At 37.2% G+C, this 22,176-nt stretch overlaps 2 protein-coding genes across 2 annotated transcripts in view; one reads left to right on the top strand and one right to left on the bottom strand.

Annotated features, from left to right (window-relative positions):
- The window catches only part of LOC150078335 (uncharacterized), a 66,846-nt gene that overhangs the window by 22,937 nt on the left and 21,733 nt on the right, over positions 1–22,176 (bottom strand). The window lies entirely within an intron of this gene.
- LOC150078336 (fucose mutarotase-like) overlaps positions 4,821–22,176 on the top strand; it is a 126,432-nt gene continuing 109,076 nt past the window's right edge. The window contains exon 1 of the mRNA XM_090384535.1: positions 4,821–4,962. Within this exon, the coding sequence (XP_090240661.1) occupies positions 4,881–4,962 (82 nt within the window). The 5' untranslated portion in view covers positions 4,821–4,880. The remainder of the gene's footprint in view (positions 4,963–22,176) is intronic.

The raw sequence follows: 22,176 nt of genomic DNA on the forward strand, positions 1-22,176 counted from the left end.
AAGTTCATGTGGAGATGAATGGTATTAAAAAATATATATATATTATTTTAGGGTTGCTCGTAATTAAATACATTAACCCGTATTTAATTACGGGTAACTATGGTCGATTTGTCTGTTTTGCTGAACGAAAAAACCCCAGTTACTGGGGAGAAAAACCTTGCTATCTACGCCTGAGACCGACTAACTCAGCCACGGAGTGAAAAAAGCCCATTAAAGTTCCTCGTGTCATCGACGGGATTCGAACCCAGGCCTTTTCCACCCGATGTGGGGAGGACGGTGATGATACCACTGTGCTACCTGCTCAGACTGAGATGAATGGTATATATGGTGAACTCTGTGCGGGTAGCAGAGTGATATCATCACCGTCCTCCCCACACCGGGTGGAAAAGGCCTGGGTTCAAATCCTGCCGATGACGCGAGGAACTTTAATGGGCTTTTTTCATTCCGTGGCTGTTAGTCGGTCTCAGGCGTAGATAGCAAGGTTCCCCCCCCCCCCCAGAAACAAGTACAAATTTCATAATTTATACCTGGGGTTTTTTCGTCCAGAAAAACAGACAAATCGATCAGAGAAAACGCAATTGACACAGTCAAAATAAAAATATATGGGTAGATGCAATCATTTACGGGTGACTCTAATATCATAATTTGGTGTATATTGGGAGGATTGGCCATCATATGAGACTATTAAAAATTGAAAAAAAAAAAAAAATTAAATTTATTTATCATGCTCCTTGATGACAGGAGCATGACTATAAATTTTATAGCATATGTAGTGATCATTAGCCATGTGTGTGTTTGCACCATAATGCATGACTTCTTGCACATGTCTAAGGTGGCAGCTAGATGAGTCTGAGATTGTTGATACCTAAAAAAAGGTTCTGTGAATGAGTGCTGGTGCTTATAATTGTTGATTTTAAAGAGAATGCTGATGATTTATTTTTTAACACCGAATTATGAAGAGGGATGAATGGTGGATGCATCGCTAGATCCAGATCAAAACAGATTAACAAACACTAGAAATATTCATCTTCACCAACTCCCCCCCCCCCCCCCCAAATCCAATGTTTAATTGTCTGCCAACAAGGTCAAGTTGTTAGTTCTAGTATTCTAAAGGTTTCTTACAGATTACCTTCGAAAAGGCAACAGCCACAGGGGAGTATTACAGAAACCTCCTGGGAAAGTTAAGAGGGCTACCAAGTTGAAGGGACGCAGTAAGTTATCCAAATGTGCCTTCCTCCTAGCCGACAATGCTCCTACTCACAAGCCTACTCTCATAACGGACATTGCATTCTGCAGCACCCACCTTATTCTTCATACCTCCTACCTCCTAGCCGACAATGCTCCTGCTCACAAGCCTACTCTCATAACGGACATTGCATTCTGCAGCACCCATCTTATTCTTCATACCTCCTACCTTCAAGACTTCTTCCTCTTCCCTAATAAAGTAGAGGCCTGATTTTCTGCTCAAAGTACAGACTTCTATTCAAGAGGCCTGAAAGAGCTTATTCACAGATGGGAGACATATGTAGTTCTAGAATTAGTTACACGGAGAATGGCAAAATTGCCAGCCAAGTTTCAAATCCCTAATTCAAATATTTCTAGTCGAGATCATTAAACTGTTCTTCCGCAAACTAACTCACACCAGAATGCGGGAAAATATAGATTTAACTTCTGTTCTTTTTACTACACACCATCTAACCGAAGATGGGTTTTTATTACACACAACACAAGTCCAAATTCAAAAACAATGCTGTTTCAATTTGGAACTGAAAACGTGTATCTGCGATGGAAAGGAATACTGATCGCATATCATCTACTATTGTCCTATTTATAACGACTGCCCTTCGATGTTATCATTATGCATTTTACCTTTTTCCTTTGGAAACAAAGCCCGTTTCTTGGATAATCACGACAAGTTTCAAGCACTTCAAACTTTTGCACATCAGGTCTTCACAAGACGGCAAACCTTGTAGTGTTCACCTTGAACTTTAAAGTGTGTCACATATTCTTTCTTTCTGTAAATTACGTGTATAATTCCTTGGTCGATTTGCCTGTTTACTGAACGAGAAAACCATGTTACCTCTGCCTGAGATCAACTAAATAGCTACGTTCTGAGAAAGCCCATAAAAGTTCGTCGCGTCATTGACATGAGTCCGAATGTCAATTCATGAGTCAATGCAAGGCATGAGTTCAAATCGCGTCATTGATGCGATTCGAACTCATGCCTTTTTCAATTGATGAGGGGAGGATGATCATATCCACTGTGCTACCCTTGAGGGCACTATTACAAGTAGAAAGTCATCTGTTATATTAAGACTTTCATCTACCATAAATAGATCTTCATCATAGGCTTTGATTACTAGGCTTGACTATTTAGTCTATTCAATTTGAAATGTGACAGGCTGGGTGACACTACAGGAACAAGTAAATTGTGACATGCTGAATGTGTCTATTTGGACGAGACTACTCCCAAATGAGCACTTGGGTTTGGCAATTAACTTGGCACTTAAAATGACACACAAATCCCGACAAGATTTAGGCATCACCCGCTACTATATTTATTTATATTTTTTATCTTATTTTATTTTATTGTTATTTTTTATTTTAATTATCCATTTGTTTGTTTTTGTTGTTTTCATTTTTTCTTTATTTATTTTATTTTTTAATTTTTTTTATTATTTATTTTTTTCCCCCATGTAAGGGCCAAGTTTTGCTAGTCTCTTTTTGAGGCTGGATTACTGATACCACTGATTTAGACTCCTGGGGATGCTGGTACTCACAGGATTAGCTTTATCGAAAAACTTCTTCCTGTGAGCGCAGGATCTTAATAGTCCTGCTTATTTGAAGGACATTGCGTGCATGGTTGTAGACCGCCTCTTCGTGGCATCTACGGGTGCTGTGAAGCAGCCTTCTGGTGATCATTGCTTCTCGGTAGCCAAGTGGCCAGAAACAGCTAAACCGCGCGCCCGCGACACACACACACACACACACACACACACACACACACATTTCTAGCCATTTTACAGAGTTCTCCGTTCATTGCATCGTACCACCGCGAAATTGAACTAACGATCAGGAACCTTACAAAAGACAAGTCCATGTTATCTGGTTTAAACACACTGCACTGTCTTCCACAATTGCAATTAAAATGAATTAAGTGTAAACGTGACGTCCTGTATATCTTTCTTTTGGCGGTTGTAATGAACCCCAACCAACGCGTTCAGGCAGGGGAAGATGCCTGGCTGGATAACACTACCTGAGCGTGTTATTCCACTGCTGAAGCCAGCCTTCCTGATTACCTGTAATAAACGTGGGTGTAGATATCAATTTAAATTTTTGTTCTGGGGCAGTGAACTTAATTGTACATTGCATACAAATATTCTCCAATACACACACACACACACACCTCCAAAAAAGCATTCCTTCTTAAGCCTCAATAGTGCAACATCTTCGGCCTTCTCCTCCTCCGTTTGGTAAGTGCAACTAAAAATATTAAGAGATGTCAGCAGTACACTGTGTTTGTAAATTATGTATTTTAAGCTGTTTTATTAATTAGCGCCTCGAGTGAAAAAAGCGAAACAAGATCATCAAAAACATTTATAGAGCGTTTCCTCAGCCTGCGACAGGAAGAGAATATAATTATGACCCAAAAGGGTGGTAGAGCAGCGTATCCAATATACTGGTACTGAGATCACATATTTTTATAAAGTTGAATATGAGGAAATTTACTGCAAGGTAGTTATGAACTAATAAAAGCTCATGTTAAAAAAAAAAAAAAAAAATTAGCAGTACGGTGACATAAATGCATAATACGTAAAAGCATCTCTTGTACGTAAGCTCTCTTCTTATGGCACTCCTTCATAAACTGCCCTAACTATTTCATTAAACATTTCACTGAGGGAATTTTTATATTATATTAATATAATAACAATTAAAATATATTAATTTAATTATAACACTATTTTAATAGGCGATGAATATTATGAAAATAGCGCTTATTACGCTTCCAAGGGGTAAATAAGGCCAGTTATTATTATTATTACTGTATTAGCCATTGGTGCAAGTAAGCCTGAGACTTATGCTGCACCAGCCAAAAGAAAAAAAAAAAAAAAAAATCCCGAGTTATTAGTTACTTATTAGTAGTATTTTACTTATTCGCGATTTAATTAATAGTTTATTTAATTACATATTTTTAAAAGAAAATATTTATTTAAGTTTGTATTAATTTACATTTAGTTGTGTGCTGATTCAACTTATTTGCGTATTCATATTCTAAATCAATCTTGTAAACGTAATTCAATTTTTATCCCCTTTTTTCGAGCTCCCTAATTTTTTTAGGTTTACCCCACAAGTAAATAAATAAATATATATATATTAGAGAAGAACGATACAAGAATGCAAAGCAATATTATATGATCATACTTACAAGAAATTTTTTTTCCAGAACGTTCGAAACATGGTATAAATGGATGAAAAAATTCCAATGAACTTCTGCGATACTTCAATGAAATTTTGATAAATCAATATTTTTTGACTCTTCGTGCCATTTGGTGTGGGCTTTACCTCAAAACACCTTCTCACAGTTGTGACCTTGAGAAATACCTGTTGAACGTCGTCAAGTAAACTCCGCTAATTTAATAATTTAAATTATTTGAGAAAAATCTACAAGCGATTTTATTGCTATTTTAAAATTCAGTTATTTATTTAGAGTATTCTCTATACATTTCATAATGTAGTTAATCGAATACTATTGTGCGATACTAACGTCACGAGAATATACGGAAATCGCATGTAATTATGCGTTGAATGTGGCGGATAGTTGAAAGTGTTTAAAAACAGGTGATTTGTTTACTTGAGGCTATCTTCGTTATATTCGGGAAATGGGCCTGAAAGGTGTACCAAGGATTTTATCTCCTGATTTGCTTCATGTTCTGTGTTCAATGGGACATGGCGATGAAATAGGTATTTTTATTCTTTGTGCGTTGTTGGTTATAACTGCCTTTTAGTTAAGTAATCATGTTTAGCTTGTTAGTGTGTTAATTATAGTTATCCTACGTAATATAGGATAACTATAATTCACCTGCTATTTGCAGATTAATCAGAAATTCACCGTCAGAAATAGACATCGGAAAGGGATGTTCCCTCCCTGTGTTTTAGACTAGATTCCTTTTTTCATTACCTCGTGACTTTTACTAGACCAATAGGCGCCTTCATAACATACGCCCCATCCCCCCTCAGTGAAAAAATTTTAAAAAAAATTGGCGGTGTGTTCATTGCCTACAAACAATTATTTGTGGATAATATTGTTTTTTATGTGGCATTCGATATATTCGCTAAAATGGTAGATTATCTGAGTAGGGTAGTGTCTGTAACGGTACTCTTGGTGAGATGGTGATATTTAGTTGTGACGCAGCGTTATAGCATTAGCAACGGCATATGATGCAAGAAAGCGAGCTTATATAGCATCAGTCAAAAAAAAAAAAAAAAAACATACACCCATCCACTCGCTCCAAATGTTTGTCTAGTTCTGCCTTGAATCTGTTTAAGCTATCAACTTCTACAACGACAGATGGAACTTTGTTCCATCAATCAACCACCCGCTGGCTAGGATTTGGAATTTGGATTGTATAACATTAAACGTTTCTGATAGAGCCTAGAAAGCTGTCTCATACATGTTATTCTTTCTTTGTATCAAAAATTAGGTGTGGCTACATAATGACATTGGCAAAAATTAAATGTTGCTATTGGGATTGCTTAATGCCTCCCAAATAGTACACATTGGTACATTATTGTATTTTACAAAGTGACCCTTAGTTTGTATCCCATAGTTAAAATATAAGCTGTAAGATTTATTTTGGAAAGTGTGACCATTAACATTTATTAATTTTTAACGATTCTGACACTTTTATAAGTAAGCACATTCAGACTGAATAGCCCTTGGTCAGACCTTGGTATACAATAGATGTAAGATGGTCCTGCAGGAAATAAAAAGAAGTGTGTGATCCAAATAGGTACAGGATGAATGAATGCCCAGGGTGCAAATTTGTCTGGATGCTATTTAATCCATGTTGCTGAGATGACATCTGACAGATAACACTTTTTCAAATTTCTTGGTTTTTTATTTTAGAATTTGTAAATGAAATGAAATCCTCCTGTCTACCTCCCAACCCAACTCAGTAGTCTCTAAATTATATATTGTTTTCATTTCCATATACAATGAATTATGAAAAATCCATTTTTTGTTTGATGTTTAACTGGCACTAGGCAAGCAAAAGCACCTATCATTCTTGTACTCAAGTCTCATATTTAATAGCATGTGTGAAATGTCAGTGAGAGCTGTCTAATCTTGCTGTAGAACTTTGGTTTCATTAGTTTCATTTTAGTTTCATTTTTGCAGAAACTAAATGTGAGCAGCTAAAGCTGACATTAATACAGACAGCTTATACCAAATGCCACATGAGCAGCTGTATTTCAATTCATGGGATGAATGACTAAATTCTAAAGAATACAATATAAATATTCTTTATTATTATTGGTTTATGCCAATTTATATTTGACAATTTGTTTAATTTTAATTCATGTGACATTTTGTAATTGAATTTAGTAATTCAAAATGAATAGAACACAGTTTTCAATTTACTGAAAAATAAGTTAAAATTATTTATTTTTCTATAATTAAAACAAAAAAAATGTCTCACAGATGGCATGCAAGCATATTTGTTCCATTTAGAGTGTGAGCAGAAGAGGTATGAAGACCTTATAGTTGCTTTTAGAAACTGGTGTCACTTAAGGAAACCTCACCCAGAGAAACACCATTCAAATTAGCTCTGGGCAGATACTAAACTGCTGACCGGGCTAGCCGGGTGGGTAAAGTGCCTGCCTGGCAACCCAAAGGTCGCGGGTTCGAATCCCGCCTCAGGCTTGGATCAAAGTACTGCAAAAAAAACTTGGGTGGTGCATTATGGCCTCAGAAGCCGATGCGCCAACAATTCCAAAAAAAAAAAAAAAGATACTAAACTACAAGGGGCATTAAAAAAACAGGTTACACCTGCCGCCATCTTATTATAATTGTGCAACAAATGTGGCACCTGTGCGGAATGGAGTTCATATCGTGCACCCCCTGGTAGGTGAGTTTCGTTGATGTAGTGGTAATAGTTGTGTAGCAGCAAGCATTCATACTGGCACGTCATCTAGAATGTTACTCCAAGTTCGAGGTACGCAGAACAGTATGATTTTTGTGGGGAAAATGCAATGTCACGTCCAGCCATTGTGAAGTGCTGCCAGCAGTTTGAAAGTGGTCACACAGAATTTTGACAGATGCTGATTGAAAAGGAAGGCTACAAAGTTTTGGATGGGAGGTATGGCAACATCTGCCGTATGGCCCTGATTGATCTTTTGCCTTGTGACTGTCACATCTTTGGCAAGCCGAAAGAATATCTAGGGGGACAACAATTTACAAACGATGAGCAGGTGCAAACAGCAGTTCGATGGTGGCTGAATGACCAAGGAGTGGATTTCTGTCATCAGGTAGTCACCAACATAGTCACCAGTATTTTCCACATAGTCACCGAGTTGGTGACTATGTGGAAAAGTAGTGCAAGGTATGTTCTTTCTATTGCATAATGTTACATACCTCAATAAATGTCTCTTGGGTTATAATGGTCAAGTGTAATTTACTTTTTGAATTACCCTCGTATTTTGTTAATATTTCAGTCATTTACTTTCCAGGTTCTCATTTACTGAGAACCTGGAAAGAAAGAACTATTTATAAAATTCTAGTTCTTTTCCCCTCCAGGGAAATAAAGTGACTCATGGGGCAGCCTGGTTTCTGTTCCTTGGCCATAATGTGGACTAATAAAACTTAATGCAAATCAGCCCTCTCACCACATTTACCCCCCCCCCATGCATTGATTCTTCATTGATAATTAAATGCTTGATATAGATTACACTGCATTTCACCTGCCATATAAGACATCTATCTGTCAAAAGTTTTATTCAGCTCTCTTGTAAATCTCTCTTGAAAAGCCTAAGGGATTGTTCAATCAGAGCTCATAACAGTTCAATCAGAGCTCATAATTTCTTTGTTGTGGAACTGTACAGACTTGTGATTTGTTTTTCTTTCTTTCTTAGTTTCATCTGAGCATCAACATGTGTTTGTTGAAATTTTATATTTTTATTTGTTATTGCCCACTGACAAGGGAACCAAAGAGTTTCAAATTGTTTGACCTACCTAAATATAACTTTAATTAAAAATTTTTCTAAATTTATCTTTCTAATGCATGTAGTGTATTTATTTTAGGAATTGTTTATTCATTTATTGACACTGCCCTTCAGGTCATTCATATTGAATAAGTATTTTTCATTATCAAATGCCTTCAGTTTGTTACTACCCAAGTATTAAGGAAGTGAATTTTTTCTACATTAGCTAAAAATAAATAAATAAAATAATAAAAATTCAAATAAAACAAAATAAAAGAGGCCTCTGCTCTCAGGATTCATATTGAAAGAAAATTTAGCCACGCTGAGAAATACAGATACGTGGTTTATTAACTTAAAAATGGTTAAAGTAGTAAAATAAATATATATATAAACATGAATAGCTTTCAGACATAAGTTGTCCTACCTCAGTTTGAAGTGTTAATACACAATTAAAGAATAGATAGCCGGTATGGTGATCATGCGAGGTGACCCGTGCGACACAGGTGCAGGCAAAAAGTAGCAGCTGGAAGTAGAGGTTTATGGTTGTAACTGCAAAGCTGAAGTTTGCTGTGGGTGCCAATGTCCGTCATTCAGAAGGATGGCTGCCTCAGTGATGGATGGGTGCGATCTCCTCTGTTCTGTTTAAAGGAATCATGTCAACATGAGATGTTTAGTGATTCTAACCAAACAAGCTGACATAGTGACAAGATTGGTCAATAATTGTAACGTTGCACCGTGGATCAGTGTCGTGCTGGGTTGACCAGAAGTGCACTGTAATCACTGAGTGTTCTAAATCAGCGGAGTGGATTGCTCTCTCATGCTTAGAGACCCGGTCCTTCAGCCTTCTGCCAGGTTCACCAAACTGCTCCGCAGAATGGGGGGGAGGAATCTGTTTCTTTACCCTCAAAACGAGGGACCGCAGTTTTGAGGGTAAAGGCTATTTGTGACAAGTTTGGATAGTATGGGATGAAGGTGGTCGAGGTCGTAGCAATGACCCCACCTTGACCGCCTTTATCCCATACTACCCGAATTTGTCACAGCAACTCTCGAAGGTCTTACAGAGTTATGGGATAAAGTGCTTGCAGCTTCCAGGTAGGAAACTGGAGTCCCTCGTTTCGAGGGCAAAGACACCGATTTCCCTCGTCCATTGCGGAACGGTTTGGTGTACCACATTTCCTGCAGGGATTGCACTGGCTGCTATGTTGGCGAATCTGGCAGAACGCTCAAGGATTGGGTTTCTGAGCAAGCGAGCAATTCACTCTGCTGATTTAGAACACTCAGCGATCACGGAGCACTTCTGGTCTACCCTGCACAACATCAACCATGGCATTACAATTATTGATCAATCTCATCACTACTATCAGCATGTTGGATAGAATCACTACACATCTCATGTTGTCATGATTCCTTTAACTGGAACAGAGGAGGTCATGTCCATCCCATCACTGAGGCAGCCATCCTTCTGAATGATCGATGTTGGCGCATGCAGCAAACCTGAGCTTTGCAGTTACAACCACAAACCTCTACTTCCAGCTGCTAATTGTTATCTACACCTGTGTCGCATGGTTCACCTTGCATGACCATCATACCGGCTATGCATTCTTTAAGTTTGTATTAATGCTTCAAACTGAGGAAGGGCAACTTATGTCCGAAAGCTATCAATGTTTATATATTTATTTTACTACTTTAATCATTTTTATGTGTTTAATGAACCACGTACAGCAATACCTCGCTTTGCACAACTTCAAACAGCATGGGTTTCACTATAACATGGTTTTCAATTAAGTTTAAGTCGAAAATTTACTGTACATATTAAAACTCATTCAATAGCTTAGACACTTACTCTACATATGTGCTGCATTGTCATAGCCTAGGTACGTATAAATATGTGCTGCATTGCCAACTCTATTGTCTCACATGCACATGTGCCAATAGCTCCCTTCGGGCAGTCAGCAGCAAAGTGCAACAGTGTTCAGTATTCTTAATTCCATCCTGACGAGATGATGTGATAGCTTTTCACACTTTTCATTTCACAATTTATTTTTTACCCTTAGAGGGGGTACAATCAAAACTATAAATTTGCATCTTGGCTAGAAATCACTGCCACCAACATGCATTCTGTTTGGCAGCATGTTTTGCTCCATTTGGCAAATGATTTTGCTGGTTTTGAATCGCAAATTCAGACAATTACCGGAGATGTTGTGAAGATTGGAAGAGACTTGGGATTCGAAACTTTGGACATTGCCAATGTACGTGACTGCACTGACTCACATGCAAATGACTTAGAGGATGCAACTCTCCTTGAAATTGATGAGCAAACTGCATATGCAGAAGAGGAAAACAATTCTGAAGTGGAACCAAAAGAATTTTCAACAGAATTGGAGAAAGATTTTGGGGGTGGGGATTGACATGGGCTGTGAGGTGATTATGAATAGAGATCCCGATGTTGAATGCAGCATCAAGATACAACAAATTTTACAAGATGGAATTCAGTGCCAAGAAAAAGAGACTACTTCACCAGACTTTATTATTGAAATACCTAAATAAACAAAGCTTTTTTCTCATCTGTCATGTTGTTACCTTTTCATTAATAAAATTTTTGCAATATTTTTTATTTCAAATCTTTTTAATTGGCTATCAAGTGTAAATTGTTTATAGATTTATTATAATTTGTTTATAGACTGTTTCTCTGGCACGCATTCATTTAAAACCCATTATAATTATACCTCAATCAGTACGGTTTCACATAACATGGAACAGTTTCAGTACCAATTATCAGTGCTATGTGGGGTATTGCTGTATCTGTATTCTCTCAGCGTGGCTCAATTTTCTTTCAAATAAAACAATATTCATACTACAATGAATGGCAATTATTGGAATTACTTTGGGGCATAGCTTAATTGATAATGTTAATTGATTGATAGCAGTAACCAATTGTTAACCAGTTGGTTATTGTTATCAATAACCAATGCAGGTTTGTTTAATGATACAGAGCAGAAATTTGTATATAAAAAAGTATAAGTGACAGAAAGAAAACATTAAAATTAAGCAATATAAAATACATTAATTTTACTGTCCACTGTTTCTTTGAAAAATTTATCAATGAAACTTAAAATTTCATAAAGTTTCTGGAAATCCATACAAACCATTAAAGATAAATGAAGAAAATATTAAAATTAAAAATTAAAAAAAAAAAAAAGAAGGTTAATGCTCTATTCTAAAACAGTCAGATGGAAGGATGCAGATACCGTATTTTTTTTTATGGAATAGTGACACCAACAGCCACCATTTGAAACATGTGAAGCAATATCAGTAACTATCCACACAAAATGTTGGAATTCAAGAACAAATTAGGATGTTACATACATAATTTAACCCCAGGGGCTCACATCTGGTGAGTATGGGTTTGGCCCACCCAGGGTCCTCAGCTGGATATCATCATTCTTCTCTTTCTTGGTGATTTCCTTCTACTTCTCTCTCTCTCTCTCTCTCTCTCTCTCTCTCTCTCTCACACACACACACAGGGTAACTCAGAAATTTTTTTTGGCTGGTGCAGCATAAGCCTCAGGCTTCCTTGCACCACATGGCTAATAATAATAATAATAATAATAATAATAATTACTTTCACCGCACGTGCATAAACCATGATAAGACAAAAAAGCAATAACAAAAATTGAAGCATTGATTACAGTAAACAGTTTTTTTCTATGTTTATGTATACATATGGGTGAGACTTCATAACAGTGATAACATTATATGAATGATAACATTATTTGTATTACCATTCCTACAAGTAAATCTGCCAATTCTGCTTTAAACTTAGGCAGACTCACTGCCTCCACCATATTGTTAGGCAACTTCCAGTGTTTGACAACCTGCTATCCATGGGTGAACTTCATTAGATCATCTTCTGTTATTCCCTGAGATTTTATGTGTTCCCTGGTTCCCTGAGATGAACCAGGGAGAAAAGGAGGGAGGTCTTTTCTATCTCGAGGGAGAAAAGCCCTTCCTCATTCATTTTACTCAATCCCTTTAGTTCCCTAGTAACCTCAGTTACATCTCTCTTTATATGCTTGGCAATCAAACTTTGCAGTCCACACCTTCTAAGCCATTCTTTTGATCACAGTTGCTATTTTTCTGGTTATATATGCAACTGATCCAAATATTTTTGAAACAACATGGCTAGCTTAGATGGTTAACCCTGCTCACCCTCAAATCAGTCATTGAGGGCATTGCAGACATTCTCCCAGATATTGTCTAGCTGTGTTGGCTATGTGGGAGTCTAAAACGCTGGTGGAACTGATATTTGGGTGTCATTCAAGTCAAGTGGACATCATTTCGGCGAAGTCTGGTCGGTCTGTGACAAACAACGCACAATGAAAAACATAGTTTATATGATATAACGAGGGTTCCGTACCTGGAACCCTCATCATGTCATATTAAAAAAAATGTGCAAAAAAAAATTTTATTGAAAAATATTGTCTTCATTTGGTAAGAAAAAAAGAAAAAAAATTAGAAACATGTCCATAAAATTAATCTTGCTAATACTTACCTCTAAATTTTTAATTCTTCATTGCTGTTTTCCTGTAATAAACTTGCAACAGTGTCTGGCACCTTTTGAAAAAAATTTGTTAAAATTGTTTCTTAGAAGCACGCTGTTTTTCCTCTATAAATTTCTTCATAAGGAACTAAAGCTAATGATAAAGTTCTGCGAAAATTTAAACTCCTCTCCAAATTAGGATCCATATCCAGAGTTTCTTGGCTAAGCTGATTTGCAAGTCTTAAAAACTCAGCTAGTCTCTTCACAGTCAAATTTTTGTGTGCATCTTTGTTTTTGTCATCTTCTTCAGATAGTGAAAAAATATCGTCCTCTGATAATTATTCTCTATGCAATTCAAGTACTTCTGTAATATCTGCTGGTTCCAGTTCTTCAAATCGCTCTCCGCTAATCATTTTGCCAATTCTCACAATCTCAACTTCCTTCGGCTTTTCGACCATGGCTTCTTTAGTGCAGCATTGTGGCCACAACTTTTTCCACACTGCATTCATTGTTGAATTCTTAACTTCACCCCACACGAATTCAATATTTTTTACAGCATCAAGAATGTTATAATTCTGCCAATAATCTTGAATTGAAAGACTGCCTAGTCCATCAGTAGCTTCTACCAATTGTAAAAAAGATCTTAGGTAATAAAGTTTAAAGGAAGCTATAACACCTTGGTCCATCGGCTGAATTAACGAACTTGTATTCGCTGGAAGAAATGTAACTTTCACATTTGGGTGCAGATCAGACAAATGTGAAGGATGACTGGGCATATTGTCAAGAATGAGCAAGATTTTGAATACTACGTTCTTCTTCAGGCAATATCTTTTTGTTTCGATGCAAAAGCAATTTAAAAACCAATCCTCGAAGATTTTAGCTGTCATGCAGGCTTTTTTGCTTGATTTCCAATGAACTGGTAAAGAGCTTTTTGATATTCCTTTAAAAGCATGAGGATTTTCTGACATATAAATTAGCAGCATTTTATGCTTTAAAGTCGCCCTCTGCATTGCCACATAACAAAAGTGTTAACCTGTCTCTTGCAGCTTTGAAACTTGGAGCAGTTTTCTCTTCTTTTGAAATGAATGTTCGGCTTGGCATGTGCTTCCAAAATAAGCCGATCTCATCAGCATTAAACACTTGACTTGCTAGATAGCCCTCTGTCGTAATAACATCTTTGAAAGTTTTCGTTTACAAAGAAGCAGCTTCCTTATCTGCACTGGCTGCTTCACCCATTAATTTTAGATTGTGAAGACTTTGACATTTTTTAAAATTTTCAAACCAAGCCTTACTGGGCCTGAAAAACATCTGCATTGGATGGACCAGCTTCTTCTTCTTGTAAGCAATTAAAAATTTGCAGAGCTTTGGCGCAAATAATATCTGAACTAAGAGGCATTCTCTTTTGATTAAGATCTATCCAGAAAGAAAGTAATTTTTCAGTTTTCTCTATTAACAGATTTCTCACTTTTGTTGTTCTTTTTGCAGCCAATGATGTGGAAGAGATAACTGAACTTTTAATTTTCTCAGTATTTTCCCTAATTTGTCGGATGCTAGATTCATTTATGCTGTATTTCTTGGCCAATGCCACCTCTCACCCTTTTTGCCATTTTCTAACTCCTTAATGATTTTTAAATTTTCTTCTAAACTTAAAGTTTTTTTTTTTGTTGTAGCTTTCTTCATTTTAGGCACTAATTAAACACACACTTTATATAGACAAGAAATATTAAATCAGCAAAAGCAATGCTTACTGATTAAAACACTTTATGTTGCGCAAACCAGAAAAAGATTCTGTCCGAACAGCTAACGTAGGATAACTGATGAAGGGGATTCCCGAATGAGGAAGTTGTTTCAAAAATAACCGGACAAACACACCACCATTTATTGCTATGTTTGGTTATAAGAATCAGTTTCGAATGCTTTTGTGATATTTTTCTAAAGCACATTTCTGGAGGTCACAATCATAAAACAATTTGCACTTTTCGGTTTATTGGGCTTTTCTGTTAGTACATCTAATTATAAATGGGTAGTAAACTCAATCTTATTGCATTTGCAATAATACCTGCAGCTGGAATTCTGTGGGATTCTGTTATTATGGTGAAATGTATTTTTCTTCAACAAAATCTTCAATCATGTAAAAAAACATAAGTATTTTTTTTTTATTGCATTCCTATTTTTGAAGCTTCGTAAACAAAGATCGCGCAGATAGCAAAACTCTCCACACAATCTAAATCTAAAATTTTGGTAGTAAATACCTGACCACACAATAGCGAAATCACACAAATCGAGGAATGACTGTACTCTTGCCGACCGGGCTAGCCAGGTGGGTAAAGTGCCTACCTGGCAACCCAAAAGTCGTGGGTTCAAATCCCGCCTCGGACCTGGATCAGAGTAAAATGCAAAGACTTTGGGAGGTGCATTATGGCCACAGAAGGCGATGCGCCAATGACTAACAAAAAAAAAAACAAGACTGTACTCTGCTTGTACCTTCACGATGGTGGGACTGTTAAGAACCCTGGGTATAACCCCCATGCGAAATCCTGAATTAAAATTAAGGGTACAGGTGTTCGCAGGCCAGGCACTAGTTAGTACACAAGACTGTAAACCTATTGATTACTCTAGGAAGCTTCCAGATCAGCTAGTGTACAATCTCACTGCCTCTACATTGCCCCCACAAACACACTACTCTGACTCCCTCCAGTCACTATCTTGACAGATAGTGACTGGAGGTAGTCAGAGTAGTGTGTTTGTGGGGGTAATATCGAGGAGCTAGGTATATTCTTGCCATGTGTGTGCCATATGAAAAATTTCATTACTTCATATAGCATGCCCCACCACATTTTCTTACTACTGAATACACAATGAATTGTCAACCTAATAGAGAAAACATATCTGAAAAAGATCTAAACCTCCCAAACACTTTCTTCATTTCACAAATATATGTGGCCTCAGTTCTAATCTCAGTAATGTCCATTTCCATTTAGTCTACCGAATGCCATGTACTTTTTCTGACAGAATCCCAGTTATAGGTTGATTCAACCACTGCTCATCTCGGTTGTCCAAATTATTTGCTATATGATTCCTTCTGCCTGAAATGTGGTGCCTGTTCTGATATTCCCTGTCAGAGACTTAGTAATTTGGAATCTCGTCCTTTAGATCTTCTTTGGATTAAAATCACTCTACCACATTCTGTCAAATTCATTTGATGCCTCTGTTGTTTTGCCAACTCCACTGATCACTTGGAACTCTTTGAAACTTGACTTTCTCCATTTAAAATTTCCAAACAGAGGGGTAATTTTCCTTGGTGAATTTTAATATTCATTCCTCCTGCTGACTTTCGTTTTCTAGTCGCACTAACCCGCTAGTCGAGATGCTGAGGCTTTTGCAATTACTAATGACCTTGCACAGATTGTTCATTTACCTACCAGACAATCCTAACCACACAGATAACAAACTTGGTCTTTTTCTCATAAAGAACCCTTCCAAGTACACGGCTGAGGTGAGTTGTCCTCTAGGCTCCACAGATCATAACTTGGTGATGGTCTCTTCTCCAGTGGAGCTTTCTCTCATGGCCATTCCCAACCTCGTGTTGTTTGGCATTACAAGAGCAAACTGGGATGATCTGCAAGGTTTCTTTTCTTTGGTCAGATTACTCTTTCAAAGCTTCGGATGTCAATATTTGCTCAGATTGTGTCAGTGAAATTATTCTTGTAGGGATGGCATCCTTTATTGCACACTCCTTGAAATCTCGTCCTTTATCTAAACCTTGGTTTTCCCATAAATGTGCTAAGGCTGTTCAAGTGAAGAACGTTACATATCGTAATGCTTGTTTCCAAATCTTCAGTTTCATTTTCTGCTTACACCAAAGCTTAACAATTGTAAAGCAGTTATTAATCAGTCCAAACTAAATTTTGAACAGACTAAGAGTAGAAAACTTGCTTCTTGCCCAAATGGTAGCTGAGCATTCTGGTCTCTTGCCAAGGCAACTTTTGCCCATTTCTGTCAAAACCAGATAGTTCTATTGCCACTTCAGCCAAGGATAAAACCAACCTGCTAGCATCCTATTTTTCTTCTAATTTGTGTATTAATGATCTTGGTAAACCACCTCCCACCATTCTCAGTAACTCCATTCAATTCCTTCTGAAGTCTTCCATCAAAAAGATGTCAGAATTTATTTTGATGAATCTTGATGCTAAGAAAGTTCCAGGTCCTGATGGTATTTCTCCACTTGTTCTCAAAACCTGTGCTACTGAACTTACTCCTGTTCTGTATTGCCTTTTTTTACTTCCCTGTTCCGAAGTGTTTTTCCTTCTGCTTGGAAATTTGCTCATATCCAGCTGGTTTCTAAAAAGGGTGACAAAATACCTCCCGTTCAATTATCGTTCCATTGCAATTATTTCTACTCTTTTTAAAGTAATGGAGAAATCAATTAGCGGCCAACTCTTAAAATATCTAGAAACCTTCCATCTGACCAATGATCGCCAGTATGGATTTCGTCAGTATCGATCCACTGGTGATATTCTGACTTATTTTACCCATCTATGGTCAAATTCAATGGAAAGGTTTTTCTCTTGACATTTCAAAGGCTTTTGATCATGTATAGCATAAAGGTCATCTAAATAAGCCTCCATCTTATCGTTTGCCAACTGTTTTTTATAATTTGGTATCCAGTTTTTTCTCTGACCACTTACTGTGGGTTATGGTAGATGGCTCTTTGTCTTTTAATTTCTCCACTAATGCTGGTCTTCTCCGGGGTTCAGTTCTTTCTCTCACTCTTTTCCTTTTGTATATTAATGACTTTCTTCCATTGACCATAAATCCTATCCATAGTTTTGCTGATGATAGCACATTGCATTCCACCTTCCAGTTCAAATTACTTGGTACCTGGTCTGCCTTCACAAGGCATAGTGTGGACAACATTGGGCCTCAGCAGGGGTCTAGCAGCTAAATGGCCAGAAGAACAATGAAACACAACACTACACTTACTCAAACAACACTACACCTACTCAAACAGCTTCAACCTATTCGAATATCCCCTACCAATTCCTTAAATGCTTTTCTCCAGCTGATTCTCCAGCGGGGCAAAGATAACTTTGTTGATTTGATCCTTCTAAAACTCAGTCCTGTGCTATATCTCACAAAAATGATTCTTCTGCTCCTATGCTTATCACCAATGACACTCTGATTTCTGTGCAAGATTATTTATCTTATCTCTATTGGGGATTACCCTGACTTCTACTCTTTTCATAAGCACTTTAGAAACATTACTCCCTCTGCATCTAAAAAACTGGGTTTTCTCTTTCTCTCTCAACATTACTTTTCTTCCAAACAGCTGTTCAGTCTGTACAAATCGCAAATCCACCCTACCATGGAATATTGTTCCCACATCTGGGTCATTGCACTCATAACCTCTCTCGGGCTTCTAGATCCATTCAAAGGAGGGCAGTTAGGTTAATTAATGACTCATCTCTAAGAGAGCCTCTCCACTCTGTCTCATAGATATTCTGTTTCTGCCATATGCCTTTTCTATAAATATTTCCATTGGCACTGTTCTTTTGATTTTGGTTTCTATAATTCCTGCTCTCTCTTTCAAAGCAGCCCAACATGTGCCTCAACCAGTCAATGTCCTTTATATTAATGACTGCAACTTCAAACTCAAAGAACCAACTTTTCTTCTTCAACATTTATTCATTCAACTTCCATTTTCTGGAACAACCTTCTTTCATACATATTTTCTGAAAATTACAATCTACAGAAGTTCAAGTCTAATATCAACAAATATCTTCTTTCATCTTCTCAACCTCCAACCCACACGTGGTACTAAGTACTATAGGTTCTAACCTATAGTACTTAGTACCTCTTCTGTTCGGGGTTTTCTTAAAAAAAAAAAAAAAAAAAAACATCAGCAAACCTTGACAGCCTACCTTGTATGTATACCCTTGTCAATATCATTTATTAGAAATAGGAGGGGACCCAATACTGTTCCTTGTGGGATCCAACCCATTTTGCTGGTCCACCCTACAGACTGACCATTTATGATAATTCTCTGTCTTCTATCAGTTGAGGGCGCCTCTGTAGCCAGGTGGGAAGGAGCAGCAGTGCATAGCACACGCTTCTTGATTAGACCGGGGTTCGAGCCTGTCACCACCAAATACGGAGGATGCGGAAAGGTCAGGGAGTGACCATCGCATTTCCCGGAGCAATATGGCCTTAGTTGCTAATGCTCCTAAAATCCAAATAACAAACAAACAAACAATCTATCAGTTGACCAGCCTGTATTCCTATGTTTGATCTTACCAGTAACTCCATCTTCTTCCACTTTATATAGCAGCTTCCATGAGGAACCATATGACAAACTTTACTCAAATCTAGATATATAATGTCAAATTTGTTATCAGTATCCAACTGTTTAATGACTACACCATAGTAACTCATTAGATTGCTCAGGCACGATTTCCACTTAACAAACCAATGTTGCAGTTTATTCAAGATTCCATTCTTGTTGAGATGGTCCTAAATTCTATGAACCCTACCACAAAAGTAAAACTCACTGGCCTTTAGTTACCCATTTCTTCCTTGGCACCACCCCTTTGGATTGGAGAGACATTAGCACTTTTCAGTCCTACAGAATTTTCCCAGATTCCAATGACACTCTCATTTATAATGATTTGATATACTCATTTGTCCTTTTTGATTTCAACTGAATATATATACCATCTTCTCCCGAAGTATTGTCCTCCTTTAGTCTTGCTAGCATTTTCTAACAATTTCTTGTCTGTGATCATTATATCACTTATTTTACAGCAGTGTAATACTGTAGCATTCTTCAGAGTTTTGGGGTTCAAATGTCAGCAAGAAGTATCTTTTCAACATATCTGCTGAGCATTCTATGAACCTTCCACTGCAACCAGTTAAGGGACAATAGATTTACTCTCATTATTCGTATTCTCATATGAGAACTCCTTATCCCCATTCTTAGCACTTTTGGCTAGTGCTTTCCCATTATCAGATTTTGCCTATCTTATGCTAGCAGTGACTTTACATATCCTCTTATTGCTCATAAAAATTGGAATCACGTGATGATTGTCTGTAATTGTCCCATGCTTACTTCTGCTCAATCAAATACTTAACCTCATCCATTTTGGCTTCTTACATTTATGGCATTTAATCACTGGTATGAATATATTTGTTGGCACCTTCAGGATAAATCCCTTAAATGTTTCCTATGGTGTGTTTTTATCTGGCACCATACCATAGTTGCTCCAGTTAATTGAGCCTAAGAAATATGTCATTCTATTATAGGCCCCCTCTCTTGAAATTGAATCTCTCACCTTTATCTTTCACTACATAGGTTCCTTTAGATACAATCCATTTTATGGTATTGTGGTCACTGCCTGCTATTAGTCCTTCCGCTGTTGAGTTTTTTGATACTAAAATTTAGGCTCCGTAGTGAGAACTAGATCTAGGATATTAGTCTCTTTCGCACTGTCAGACATGTCGGGAGAAGTAACAGCCATCCAGTTTGTTCAAAAACCTGTTACCACATAGTGTATTTCTGTTCCACATATTTCAGTCTATGAAGTAGGTTGAAGTTGCCAGCAGTATGTAACAGCAATACTTTCTAACTCACTTAAATTCTATAACCAGATTTTATCATATGCCTCAGAATAATTTGGCCTATAATATACCCCTACTGTTGTGTTCCCTTTACTAAAATCATTTCGCAACACGCTGACTCAATGTCTGCATTACCTTGATATGACTCAGTGAAGATTCTCATTATCTTCAGGCAGTTTTAGAGCAGAGGCTTGTACAGAAAAGTGCAACAAGATTGGTGAGGAGAACGAAGGGGTCCTCTTACCAAGAAAGGATTGATATCTGCAAATTGCAGCGGCTGGAGACTAGGCACCTGCAAGGTGATCTGACTGAGGTGTATAAGGCCTTGAATGAGTTGAGCATGCTGAATTCTGGTTGTATTCTTCTGTTTTCTCAGATTATGAACCTGAGGGTGCATAAATTCAAATTGAAGAAAGACGGTTATAGAATAGATGTGCAGAAATTTGCCTTTAGCCTGTGGGTGGTTAATTGTTGGAACAAACTTCGATCTGTTGTTGTGGAAGTTGATAGCTTAAATAAATTCAAGGAGGAACTGGACAAACTTTGAGGGAATGGTTGTGTGAAAAAAAAATTTTTTTTTTTTTTTTTTGGCTGATGTTACATAAGCTAATACACTTGCCTTCTTGCATCACATACCTCTATTACTACTACTTCCATCCTTCCCTATCACTCTTTATTGTACAGTATCCACCAAAACGAAATCCTTTATCTTGTATCTTTCTTAACAGAACCATGTCTCAGTAAGCATAACAACATCAGCATTGCTTCAAATGCTCAAATTCATTTAATTTGTTTACTGTACTCTTTACTCTATATTTAAATTAACTTTTTTTCTTTTGACAGTGTTAATATAGTTTAGTTATAAATGTTTTCCCATATGGTCCTAGAGTGTTGATGGATTTTATTTCCATTGCAGTTTCCCCTTTCAGTGGTCAGGGTAATTAGTGGCGGAACACAAACGCTATCTTGGAGAGGGTGCAAATGTAATTTTGTCCCATGCCACTGACTTGAGCTAATCTTGTACTAACTTCCCTAACCCCTGAACTAGCAGTTTCTCCAAATGCTAATACATCCTCAGTGTAATAAGATAATCAGATTCCGATGCTTCCCCCCCCCCAAATAAAATCTTGCATTACTCTATATTATACTTTAACTGCCATTTGTCAGACCAGCTGAACAACTGATCTTCAGTCTTATCAAAATGTCATACCTTAGTTATGTCATTTTCTATCCTCCTGCCAACCTTTATATTATTAGCAAACTTTAATATCAAGGTTTCAATGTGATGGGAGAGATTATATGCTGAAAGCCTTGTGGATTAACTCAAGGCTTTTTGGAGGGAGGGGATTTTTATTAGGATGATCCGCCTTGGTAGGTGGAAAAAATCTACTTTGTAGAGATGTAATACATTTGAACAAAAGTGGTTAAAGGGCCTTTGTCAATATCATTGAGGAGGTCTTGAAGGTTAGGAAATTTTGCACACATTCCAAGAGTTCTTATTTGTAGCTACAGAGTATTGGCAAGATGTGCTAAGAATAGCAAAATACTGTACTACTGTATACTAGAATATATGTATATACACACACTAAATTATATATCTCTGTTGGGAATTACCCTGGCTTCTATTCTCTCTTGGCATAAGCACATTACAAATATTGCTTCCTCTGCAGCTAAAAAAACTGGGATTTCTCTTTTGCTTTCAGCATTACTTTTCTTCTAAACAACTGCTCACTCTGTACAAATCGCAATATTGGTACACTACCATGTAATATTGTTCCTGCATCTGGGGCTCTTATCCGAAACCTCTCTCAGGCTTCTAGACC

Source organism: Mastigoproctus giganteus, chromosome 11 (assembly GCF_048544385.1).
Source record: "Mastigoproctus giganteus isolate SK-2022 chromosome 11, ASM4854438v1, whole genome shotgun sequence".
NCBI classification, from domain to species: domain Eukaryota; kingdom Metazoa; phylum Arthropoda; class Arachnida; order Uropygi; family Thelyphonidae; genus Mastigoproctus; species Mastigoproctus giganteus.